The sequence below is a fragment of the Triticum aestivum genome, chromosome 5D (genome assembly GCF_018294505.1).
Source record: "Triticum aestivum cultivar Chinese Spring chromosome 5D, IWGSC CS RefSeq v2.1, whole genome shotgun sequence".
Lineage (NCBI taxonomy): Eukaryota > Viridiplantae > Streptophyta > Magnoliopsida > Poales > Poaceae > Triticum > Triticum aestivum.
Window position 1 is genome coordinate 539,669,660 of NC_057808.1, and position 13,359 is coordinate 539,683,018.

The following is a 13,359-nucleotide window of genomic DNA, read 5'->3' on the forward strand; positions in this document are numbered from 1 at the left end:
ATAGGTCGTATTCGAACCAAAGTGAACATAGCTGTCGGTACCCTCTTGATCGGCGCAATGCCAAAGCCACTGGGGGCTACATGATCGTATTCGAATCCTAGCTTAACCCCTTTGGAACGGTTTACTGATCGTATTCAAATCAGAAGCCTCGCTTTTCTCTCTCTGTTTTACTTAACTTTTTGAAAAAACAATCTTTGGGTTTGTCTTGAGACTTTTTTGTTCATATCTAAGGCATATATATATATATATATATCTATATATATATATATGTGTGTGTGTGTGTGTGTGTGTGGTTTCTATTTAACCCGGCTTGGCTTTGGACGATAAGTCGCCAGCATATGACAATCATCAAACATTTGGAAGTTTTGGCTTCTAAAGATCGGGTTATCACCCTTACTGCACAGGTATCATAAACCGGCAGTACAATTCAATATCACAGGTATGATATTGTTTATACATGATTATGTTTAAACCGGCCCTGGCTATGGACTTTAAGTCGCCAGTCTATTTTGGATTGCGCCATTCGAATCATGCGCTTATCAATCATTGGATTATTGCCTTTATTGGATACGACGATGTAAGCTGGCAGTATGAGCCAATTTCTACAGGTATGTTTTCCTGATTATATAAAAATGCGAGGTTGGATAGCCCGCCCTGGCTTTTGACGTTAAGTCGTCAGTATGTTTAGGCTTGAATGGCCTTAATCCTAGTCTTTTCCATAATTGCATAAAGACTATATTATGTTTGGGTTGTTACCCGCCCTGGCTGTGACGTTAAGTTGCCAGGGCATATGTTGTTTAAACTCTGTGCAGGATTTGCAGAAATATGACTTATATAAATGATTAAGTTCAAGCTCAATATCAAAATTGATGCTTCAAAATGATTATCTGTTCTGGATTTTCTCAAAGGCTATAAGCCGCCGGGTTATAAAAATTCCGGCATACAATGGAGGCGTATTAAATCGCCATCGGCCAAGAGCCGCCGGGTATTTAAACTCCGAATTTACTTGTCAACAGATAAGGTATTCAAAGTCGCTTTGGCGCAATGGCTATTATTTATCAATGGATATGATTTATTCTACAGTGGAAAGAATAGTCCCGAGTCGCTGCAGGCTTACGACCCGACACTTGGGGGTACATTATTCAAATTGAGATTACATCAAATATGCAAGTCCCAGGTCACTGCCAGCATGCACCATGGCACTTGGGGGCTAATGTAAGTCATTTTTTGATCAACTTATTGAAGACCCGACTCATCCCATTTAATGAGCCGGCCCTTGGGGCTACCAGTTGGTCCTGTTACAAATTCAAGGTACACGATTTAAATCCATTATATTGAAAAGGTCTACTACTCGGTTGATAGAGTACAAAGCTCTTAACCTTGTGGACATGGGTTCAAGCCCCATGGTGGAGAGTACATCATATGATGTTATTATCAATGAATTATATACAAAAGTCCCTGCTCATTATTGCATAATGACCCGGCCCTTGGGGGCTACACTGGTTGAAGTTTTTATGAGCATCAGGCAATTACAAGTCCCAGGTTGCTGCAAGCATGACAACCCGGCACTTGGGGGCTACAGGTGATATACATATAAGGGAGAAAAATCTTCAAATTCTTAGTTTTGAGCAGACCAGATTGACCCGGTGTTTGCAACAATCATGACCCAGTGTCACCAATAATTATGACCCGGCGTCGGCAACAGTTATGACCCGGTGCTATCAATATTTACAAGCCGGCAATTTTGGCAATTATAACTCGTCAGCCTCTACATCTTTAAAACCGGCGGATCACCAGATGAATCTTGAGTCCAATATGTTTATTAAGCCGGAGCTTTGGAAACCGACTCAAATGGATTATTTCTTATAATATTTCTCTACAAGAAACTAATGTCAGCAAATTGATTATGACGTTGGTCTATTGACCCGGATTTTTCAGAAGAAGTATCTGGATTTTCTGCATTGATAAAGTTGAAACATATCTGCTAAGGAAGATTTGCTATGAGATCATGGACATGTATATATCAACAAGGAAATGACAAGGACTTAACGATGATCAAATGCCGGCTCAAAAGAACCTTCGACCCGGCATATTATCTATCAAAGTTGGTCTTGTTTTGCAGGACAAGTTTAACATGGATAAATCCAAATTAAACTGGGGGCTAATGTCGGGGATATACCCCGCGGTATGACCCGGCCGGACTTGGCGACTCACCAGAGACCCGACAGACATTTGACGACTCACTGGAGACCCGCCCGGTCCTCGGCGACCTATTAGTGACCCGGCGGGCGGGTCAGACGGACGACAAGGCCCAAGGCCCAGTAGGCCAGTTCGTAATATGGTGGGCCGGTTTACGAGGAAAGACATAAGGAATATTCTCCTACAAAGGAAGCAAGACTAGGACTCCACTTGTAATAGAGTAATCCTAATCCTGCTAGGACTAGTCATGTAACCCGCCCCTTCAACTTATATAAGGAGGGGTAGGGCTCCCCAAAGAGGGACAAGGAAACAATCTCGAAGGCTAGACACAACTAAAAGGGAGCCGGCGTATGCGGTGTCTCCCTGATGAGCATAATGAGATCTAGCCACAAACAGCATGTAGGGCTATTACCAGACGATGTTTCCCGGGGCCCGAAGCTGTCTAAATCCTTGTCTTGTGTGTTGATCCGTCCCGCGTCTCTCGTCCCGACCAACCCCTCTCAAGCTACCACATAGATGCGTTGGCCTCACGACTAAGTCCTTACACTAGGACATCTGCCGTGACAATTCCACGACACTCCTCGACAAGAAAGACCATAGGCTTTCCTTCTCCCCCCATCGGCGCTGCCGCCGGTCCATCCCATCTACAATATCCTTTGGGCCATGGAGGGGTGGAGGACCTCGGCCCCACACTCGCAGGAGGGACCCTCCTCTCGTTCTTGTAAGGTTCAACATCCTGATGGTGCGTCTGGCGTTGTTAGAGGGCGTGTGGAGGTGTGTCTCCATCGGATCTCGTGGGATTCATTGGTACTGGTCTTTGGTGGTTCCATTTGGATCCGGTCTTTGTTTGGTTGTTTACAAGTTTGTTGCTTCTAATCTACGATTTTCTTCATCAACGATGGTTGCCGCTCTGGTGTGCTGGTCCTATGGGGTCTTAGCATGATGACTTCCTAACTAGCTAATATAACAAAGTTTGTCCGGCTCTGGTAAGAAGGGGCGATGATGGCGGCGCGTTTTCGGCTCGCTCCAGTGCTTGTAGTCGTTGTTAGGTGGTCCACTGACCTGGTTGTAATTTTTGTTACCTCTTCTGTTCTTTGTACTTTCATAATTGATTATGAATAAATCAGAACTTTCTTCCATGAAAAGAAAGTATCCCCTCCGTTTGAATAACAAGTAATTTCAGACGGAGGGAGTATCTATTTCCGTTCTTCTTAATAGAGCTGTATATTTAGAGTCATGCAAACATTGTGAATTCAATGGCTTTACGTGCACGTACGCTAAGCGCAACAAAGCTATTGGGTTCGTTGACTATTTTTTCGAAGAATTAGCAGAAGCTCTGGCGCCACAGTTCAAAAAAGGTACTACAGAGCTAGCTCCATTGACAAATTCGTTGCATTCTTCCCGTTCCACCCGGGGCCAGCAATCATACATCAACCATTGAGAGATCGAGTATATATGCAGGTAATCTGTATACATGTATTGTAGATTTGTGTCACATCATTCGGGCAAGCATATGGCTTCACTGAATTAGGGGACCGACTGCAATAGAATCACCCGCAACAAAACAGTTGCTGCATCTCGCCATTACGATTAGACAACACCTTTTAAGAAATTAATTCAGTTCGATCTAACCGCCAGAAAACACAGTTAAAACAGTACAGTACACAAACACAAATGATGCTACAAACAGTTGTACACTGCAACTTAGCACCAAAACTGGAGCAGACTAGATGAGCTAAGTAGACTAAACCACAGAGACTTAGGCACTACGACATCATCAGTGACTTGAGCGACCGGGCTTTCACAGGCTTCCTCCACCTCTTCTTGAACGGGCCCTTCCTCTTGGTGCCGCGGGGTTGTTCGCCATTGCAGCCAAGCGCTTCCTCATCGCTGCTCTCCTCGTCCCAGCCTGCGATCCCAGTGGTGCCGTCGTTGCCCGTACGCTTGTCGACCACACGTACTGATGCCACTGCTTCTTGATGGTTTGAGTCATCAGCTTGTTCCTGACCTGCACTAAAATTAAGTTGCATTTCGGACTGTGCCTCCTCTTTTGGTGGTTTAGCAGGCAGTGGAAGTTCCTGCACGCCATCATCACTGCTCTCCTTGCCACAGCCCACCATCCTAGCGGTGTCAGGCTCGTCGACGACGTGTGCTGATGGCGGGAGCACTGCTTGATGGTCTGATTCATTCACTTGTACCTTACAAGCACTAAAATCAAGTTGCATTTCAGATGGTGCCTCCTCTTTCAGAGATTCAGCAGGCAGAATAGGTTCTGGCACGCCATCACTGCATGACGTGCGGCGCTTCTTGGTGCCGGGGCCGAACCCCGCATAGTAGTAGAACCCCTCGCCCAGGTCGATGTCGGGCCTCTTTCTACGTGGCTTGTCGCTGACGGGGGGCTTCTGGTCCAAGTGGTACGGGCAGTAGGAGTTGGGCTTAGTCGCGGGCCGCTGGCAGGACCACCTCTTGCCGTCATTCTTCCGGCAACACCACACTCCTTTCTGCACTTTGAACCCCTTATTTGGCTTTGGCTTCCTCTCCATCTTTTCCACAGCTTTGTGCAGTTTCAAGATGACCCCGTCAACCATATCTACGGCCAAGTCTTCCTCCTCCCTGATGGAGCCGGCAGGCATGGTGATGCTTGCTGGGAAGAGCCAGCTACCTCGCCAGGAAACACTCATGAAGCAAGTCTCCACGAAGAGCTTCTCCACCTGAATGAGATGGTAATTCGGAAAACACACATCAACCAACGAAAAGAGCTACCTGCTATTGCTGAACTGAAATGGGGGTTCGGGTAGGTAGGGCTCGCGACCGACAGATGAACTTGCAGCCCGATTGGCCGCAGCGCAACCGCCAGCCGGTCACAGATTACCGCCAGGGAGCTAACTGACGCGCCCTACGGCTAGACCTCGACGCCGCACCACGCGGGCGTGGGGAGCGGAACCCTAGCGGCATGCTTCAGACCCAATGGTAACCTCCGCGGAGGAGACCTAGGTAGCGAGGCGGGCATGCTAGCTGCTACAGAGCGTCGCGGGAATGTGCAATACATACAGCAAGCTGCGGCCAGGCGGGAGAGCACGGAGCAAGGAGCGAAGGGGTCGGGTGGTGAGGAAATTACCTGGGGATCCGAGAGGTCGAGCTGGGCCATGAGGTCCCACGGCGACCGGCTGAGCTCGCAGCAGGGCTCCCCGCCGGAGGAGGTCTTCGGCCCCAGGAACCCGGCGCCGGATTCGTGGGCTGGGGCTGGGGCTGGCGGCGGGGGCGGCTCGAATCGGGGCGGCTCCGTGCAGGAGGCGGATGCGGCGGAGCCAAGCAGGCGGGAGGCGGACCTGCGGATCCGCATGGCGGCCGGGGAGGGGCGGGGCGCACGCGAGGGGAGCTCGGGATCTGGAAGGAGAGCGAGCAAGGTAGGGTTTGAGATTTGTGTGAGGCAGCAGCAGGATGCCGATACGAGAGGAGGCCGCTGGAGAGGACGAAGGCTTTAGTGTGAGGTCGAGCTGGGGCCCACTCGTCAGTGAAGCCGCCGATTATTTACAGTGAGTGAGTGCTGGACACGTGTACGGCCCAAGCTTTATGTGCACACCTAATTTTTTGAGGATGCCGATGAATACCGAATGTTCGGGGTTTTACCATGGCAATATGAACGTTTTTTTTTTGCAATTTATGTTTGTTGACCATAGCAAATTTAGTTGGTAAGCATGACAAATTTGTCCTCGGTTTATTCTTCGTCAGAAAATTGTCATGCTCGTAAACAAAAGTTACCACCGTTCTCTCCGTTTTTATTTACTTCACATATTAGATTTAACTGAAGTCAATCTTTATAAAGTTTGTCTGGGTTCATAAATACAATACTAATATTTATTTTATATATTTTCTGCGAGAAAGAGTTTCAATCTATTCATTAATTGTCAAGGTAGTACAAAGAACACCAGAAGTAAAAAAGTACATCCAGGTCCATAGACCACCTAGCGACGAAGGCGCGCCACCGTCATCGTCCCTCCCTCATCGGAGCCGGACAAACTTTGTTGTAATAGACAGTCGGGAAGTCGTCGTGCTAAGGTCCCGTAGGACTAGCGTACCATGACAGCAACTGCCACTGATGAAGAGATGCGTAGATAAGAAGGATCCAACCTATAGACACATTACCACAGACGAACGAAGATTGGATCCACATGGATCCACCAAAGACAAACACCGACCAAATTCCGTGAGATCTGCCGGAGACAAACCTCCACACGCCCTCCGACGATGCTAGAAACATCACTGGGACGGAGACTAGGCGGGGAGGACCTTATTCCATCTTGAGAGAGCCGCCGCCGCCACCTGGTTTCTTTAACAGGGCACAAACCCTAACAAAACTAAAGAAACCATCTGAAAACGGAGCCCTCCCGCCGGCAAGGGACGGGATCCACCGCACTTCCATGGCCCAAAGACCATAGAAGATGTGATAGACCAACGGCGACACCGACGGGAGCCACGAGAAACCCGAGCGTATTAAAACTTTGTTCCTATTGTATTTGATGTGAAAATATATTCACTGATGAATATAATGATATTGATTTGGTGGTGTATATGTTAATATTTTTTGACAAACTTGGTCAAAGTTTATAAAGTTTGACTTTAGATAAAGCTAATATGCGCAGTAAATAAAGACAGATGGAGTAGTATATTTTTTGCGGGGCAAATATATCAACGAGTGAGTAAATATGTTTTTTCAATTAACATAACACAATTTTTTCCTACAAGTACCTCGATTAGCATCTCATTGGCCTATCCATATACTCGAGGTTTTTTATTTTGATGAAAGTGCTTTAAAAGAAAGGACACCTATATTTTTTTCCCTAACTTTGTCCCACCTCATCTTTACCCCTGAAAACATAGGTGCTCAACTTTCCCCTCTCCCGTTAGAAGCCCTTATGGAAATACCCTTCTGTGTCGTTTCCGTCCGGTCAAAGGGGTTTTACCATCATCGAGACGTTTGCTAGACATGGTTGCCCCTGTGTGCATATGCCACTTACGGGTGGGACCCACCTCCATGAAAATACAAATGAAAATAAAGCTCTGTCTCACCTCTATTTCTTTCACTAACTTGTGGGGCCTTACAAGAAAAATAAAACAAAACTTCCCCTCACCCCTTCATTCCCTTTGCATCTGGCGAGAGAGAGAGAGAGAGCGACGCCGCCAGGGCACTGTGCCCGATCCATGGCGCTGCCGCCCCCGTGCGACCCGTCGTCCTTGTCCTGCCAGTCAACACCGGCGTACCGCCTCCTGTCCTTCATCTCCCTCGTCTCGTCGCCTCCCAAGCAGACGGGGCGCTGCGCTCCGACCGTCGTTCCTGCACGGAGGCAGCGACTACCAAGCAGTGGCCGACAGTGGCAGCCGCCAGCACAGGCTCCTCGTTCATGCCCGCTCGGCCCATCGAACGTGAGACCCTTTAACTAGACGGAATCGAGCAAAGCGCGTCCATCTTCTCCACCTCCGACAGCTAGCCACTGCGCCCGATTTGACAAGATTTGATGAGCGCCTCTCGAGAATCTTACAAAATGTCATCTCGTCAATTGGTGTTGGCCCTTTTCTTCTCAGGCATCCTGCGACTAAGGTATCCTGACACCAATCAGATCTGAATCTCGTTCAAATATGATGGTTGGAACATATTTCCAGGAGTTATAACATTGATCTTATATGACCCGGTGAGGTGATGTCATACCTAGCAAACCTAGACGGAGGACCTGCTTTTATATCTTCCTTTTTAGCAAGGTTAGCCATTCTTTCATGAGGAAATTGTAAGACTTATTGTCGGTGTCAAAACCAGCGGATCTCGGGTAGGGGGTCCCGAACTATGCGTCTAAGGTCGATGGTAACAGGAGACAGGGGACACGATGTTTACCCAGGTTCGGGCCCTCTCAATGGAGGTAATACCCTACTTCCTGCTTGATTGATCTTGATGAATATGAGTATTACAAGAGTTGATCTACCACGTGATCGTAATGGCTAAACCCTAGAAGTCTAGCCTGTATGACTATGATAATGAGTCTGTCCTTCTGGACTAAGTCCCTTGGTTTATATAGACACCGGGAGGATCTAGGGTTACACAAGGTTGGTTACAAAGGAAAAGAATCTACATATTCGATCGCCAAGCTTGCCTTCCACGCCAAGGAGAGTCCCATTCGGACACAGGTGCAGTCTTCGGTCTTCGTATCTTCACAGCCCATCAGTCCGGGCCATGGCTAACAGGCCGGACGCCCGAGGACCCCTTAGTCCAGGACTCCCTCAGTAGCCCCTGAACCTGGCTTCAATGACGAGGAGTTCGGCGCGCAGATTTGTCTTCGGCATTGCAAGGCGGGTTCCCTTCTTTCCGAACTCCAAGATAGTCTCCGGACGTAACGATTATATCCGGACCTGTAACACACACCACACACAGCCACAGAGAGAATATAATATTTTACGGGTCCAATCTGCTGATAACTTTTTATAGCGTGACATCACACTCGTCCGGTCATAATTTCGGACCGTTTTGTTCTGCCGTTCCACGCTTCGAGACACGGTTGCCATGGACACGTTTTGTCGAAATAGAGATCGTGTCCCTTTATTGCGGGATTCTCATCAATACGGGTATGGGTAACCCAACCGTGCCGTTTACACAGCCCTTGTGAATAGGCGAGTTTCGAGGCAAATGGGGAGGCGTTCAATATTCACTGCCTTTATAAGGGGATAAGGATTCCCTTCTTCTCCCACGCCTTCTCTCTTTCTCCGCCCTTCCCATCTCGAGCCCCAGCGCCCAAGTTCTCATCTTCTTCCCACTCAAGCTAGCACTTAACCATGTCCGGATCCGGAGGCCAGGGCCAGTGGATGGTCTCCTCCGTCGATCATTCGTTCACATTTTGTTCACAACTCATCGCATGATTTTGAAACAAATGCAAGAAAATGTTTCTTTTTTAAAATTAATTCAGAAACTGAAGAATTGTTCACATTTTTGAAAAATTATCGTGGTTGTCAAGAAACTTGGTATTTCAAATAATTATTCTGAATTTCAAAAACATTAAAAGAAACAAACTATGATATTCCGATTCAACCCGGCAGTTCATTCTTCAAAATTCACGCGGGTATATAGTCACAAAGACTTAGAAGCATTACAATTTAACTACATACCTTCGATCATTCGTGAGCAGTTTTTCAAATTTGGAAACATTTTTTACTATTTACAAACATTTTGTTAAATTTGTGAACCATTTTTTCATATTGCAAACGGATTTTAAGCATTTTCTTTTGAATTGGCGAACAATTCTATAATAGACATTTCAAAATTGGTGTTTTTTAACTCACGAACATTTTTTGAAATGCATGAACATTTTTTGAATCAGCAAAAAAATTATGAATCAATAAACTCTTTTGCAGTTCACGAACCTTTTTAAAATTTTAGGACATTTTTCAAAATGCATGAACATTTATTGAATTAGGAAACATTTTGTTCAATTTCATTAATAATTTTTAATACCCGGACATTTTTCAAAGTCATGAACTTATTTTATTTTACGAACATTTTTTTTTAAATTGCGAACTTTTTCTGAATATGCAAACATTTTTTGAAAAATCCCGAGCATTTGTTTGAACTCAAAAATATTTCATGTTTTATTGAACATTTTATTTCAAAATTCTCATCTTTTTTATATTTCAAAAGTTTTTTAGGTTCCAAATTATTAAAGTAGAAAAACGGAACAGAAAAAAGGAAACAAAAAAAAAACAGGCACCCACACACGGGGGATTCCCTGCAAAACGTTTTTTGTCACTTATTTGTGGCATTGGTGGGTAATATTTTGCACTTTGGGGTCAATTTTAATGATGTACTGCCCGAAGCAATAGTCCCTTTATTATTAGGTAAAGATGTTTCTTGACCATAGCAAATTTAGTTGGCAAGCATGATAAATATCCTCAGTTTATTTTTCGTCAGAAAATTGTCGTGCTCGTAAACAAAAGTTACCACCGTTCTCTCCGTTTTTATTTACTTCACATATTAGATTTGACTGAAGTCAAGCATAATAAAATTTGTCCGAGTTAGGGTTTAGGGTGTCGCCACCTCGTCTCTCTGAGCAGGGCACAAACCCTAACAAAACTCAAAAATACCATGAGAAAATGGAGCCCTCCCACCGGCAAGGCCCGGGATCCACCGTCCTTCCATGGCCCTAAGACCATAGAAGGCATGATAGACCAGTGACGGCACCGACGGGAGACACGAGAAACCCTAGCGTATTTAAACTTTGTTCATATTGTACTTGATGTGAAAATATATTCACTGATGAATTTAATGATATTGGTTTGGTGGTGTATATGTTAATATTTTTTGACAAACTTGGTCAAAGTTTATAAAGTTTGACTTTAGATAAAGCTAATATGCACGGTAAATAAAGACAGGTTGAGTAGTATATTTTTTGCGGGGCAAATATATCAACAAGTGAGTAAATATGTTTTTTTTAATTAACATAACACAATTCTATCCTACCAGTACCTCGATTAACATCTCATTGGCCTATTCACATACTCAAGATTTTTTTATTCTGATGAAAGAGCTTTAAAAGAAACTAGCAAGCATGGACAGAGCCAGGAATCTGGGATAAGGGGCCAATAAAATAGGTAAATGTTGGTGGGGGCAAACGGTTGAGGCGTTTTGGCTCCCGGGCTCAGATGAGCCTCAGAGTGAAAAGAAATTGTTAAAAATAATAAATAAGTTCAAACAATTCCGAAATTTTTTGTGGAGAAAGATGACTGAGTGTGTGATTTCCGTGCACAATTTTAGAGCATTTAGATACCTGAGTAGCTCTCAGCAAAGAAGACAAAATTGGGGTCTGTGAAAAAGTTCACTGTTTGGACCCGATTTTTTTTTTCTGAGAGCTATCCAGATGTCCAAATGTTTTGAAAATTAGCATGCACCTCACGCACTTAGTCATCCTCATAAAAACTTAGATCTTTTAAAACTTTTCTAATATTATTTTTGAATTTATTGTTCACCAGGTGCAGATGAGCCCGGGCTAAGAATTGGATTTTCGGGGGCCATAGATAATATTTAGAGAATTTGAGGTAACAACATAGGGGTGTAGTTAGAAATTGAATTAACATGAGAGAACCATGGCCCCCACTCGCCCACCCCTGGTTCTCTCCCTGCTAGGAATGTTGCGAGCGGCATCATGTTTTAGTCTGTCACAAGAGTTGTGCATTTTTAAATCCTATGTCTTATATTTTCTCATATTTATTCCTTGAGTGCAGAATACATATTATTTTAAGAATCAATACATGTTTAAAGGTTTAACATAGACCATTAATTTGCATGTGAACTAATGGTTTTGGTGATAATACATAAAACAAAAGAATTCTGAAGTATTCATTTACAATAAATCAAATTGTGTGTATTTAATTTCGTATGTTGGTTATTTCTTGCATATAAAATTGAGTTTTACAAAAAAGCAGGGAATTTTGCCTTTGGTTCTAACAATATATTTCCAGTTATGTACTCTTTGTCGATCCTCATGTTGATGCCTAATTATTTCTTTGTAATTTTGTGATCATCTGTGATATCTTTTTGTAAACTCTCGATGCCGATAGTACCAATTGTTTATGTAGTATAATATTATAACATAAATCTTCATTTAACTATAATTTTTCTATATGGTTTCAGTCATATTTACTTTTTCTAGATGGATGTAATATTTAATTTTCCTTTACAGTTAAATCATTAATTAATGTGTGCATCTTTTTTCTCGAAGATCATTGTAACTTTCATGACCTATTGGTTATGTCTTTTAGATATGAAGATCAAAAAACACAAAACAAAATTGTCCCTAAGACGTCGCGAAGGTTGTCAGGCTTCTTGTCCTGCTAGTTAAAAGATTAAATTGCAAGGGATAATGATAGTAGATAGAAAGATAAAACGTTATAGCAAAGAATAGTATTTTTGAAAAAATTTCAGTAATGGAGAATAGACCTAAGGGGGGCATAGGTTCACTAGTTGCATCTCTCATAAGCATAGCAAAGTAGTGTGGCAAACAAATTACAATTGGTCAATGATTAAATTTTAATATTTATATTTATAACTATGAATCCCATATAGGCATTACGTCTGTGATAGATGGCTATTTCAACTGCATCTATAATTAATACTTCACCCCAAGACCGCTATCTAGCAGGCATCTCGAATTATTAAGTTCATGATAAATAGATCGTTGCAATAAGTAGGATGACATAATGTAGACAATAAAATATCAAGCAATATGACAAGAAACAATTATTTTATCCTTAGTGACAACATTACAATATGTGTCTTTTCCCTTTCTGTCACTGCTATCTAGAACACTACAAGATTAGAACTCACTACAATGTACCATTCCCACTAAAGAAAATCCTTTTGAACTTGGCCACAGAAGATTGAGGGGGAGACTTGTATGAGATCTCATATTAGGTGAGATCAATGAGATCGATTTTTTTGGAAAAGAAATACATGCTTAAACATTCTCAAAAAAATTGTAAACACACATCAATGTTTTATGTACAACCTCAAAAAGTTTCAGCTTCTAATTCGACTTCCATTAATAGAAGCAAAAAAAAGACAAATTTGGTTGTGAACAGTGTCAAATTACTATTCACCAAAGCTGCCACTATTCATTCAAATCTGTCTTTTTAATCTCTAAATGTACACCAAGTTTTGAACTGATTTTTTTCAGAGTTTTAGACACAGCCCACAGATTTTTTTGAAATGTCTAAATATGATTTTTTTAGGTTGATCTCACAATCTCACCTAAATGTGAGATCTTATACAAGTCCCCCCAGAAGATAGATAGATTGGAGAGCATACAAAGATATTCAATTATATAACAAATGGAAAGATTAAACTGAATTCAATGAACAATCTGAACATAAAGTGACAATTCATCATATCCCAACAAACACACCACCGATTACATAAAATTGATCCCGATCATGTGAGACATCTCATGGGAACTTTGTATTGACGATCAGAGAGAGAGAGAGAGAGAGATCTAGCTACTGCTATGGATCCTAAGTTCCAAAGCGAACTAGTCGCGCATGGTCATGGAAGCAACAAGGTTGATGAAGAAGCCTCCCGTGGTGGATTCCCCCACCGATAGAGTGCCGGAACATGCCTCCATATTGGAT

General features: G+C 43.3%; 1 protein-coding gene across 1 annotated transcript; it reads right to left on the reverse strand.

The window, feature by feature from the left end:
• Window positions 1–3,783: 3,783 nt before the first annotated feature.
• LOC123126077 (uncharacterized) lies at window positions 3,784–5,671 on the reverse strand. Its single transcript, XM_044546482.1, has 2 exons — window positions 5,318–5,671; window positions 3,784–4,910 (listed from the first exon to the last, which is right to left on the reverse strand). Exons 1-2 carry the CDS (start codon window positions 5,540–5,542, stop codon window positions 3,966–3,968), a joined length of 1,170 nt encoding a protein of 389 aa, XP_044402417.1. The 5' UTR covers window positions 5,543–5,671; the 3' UTR covers window positions 3,784–3,965.
• Between the last annotated feature and the right edge of the window lie 7,688 nt (window positions 5,672–13,359).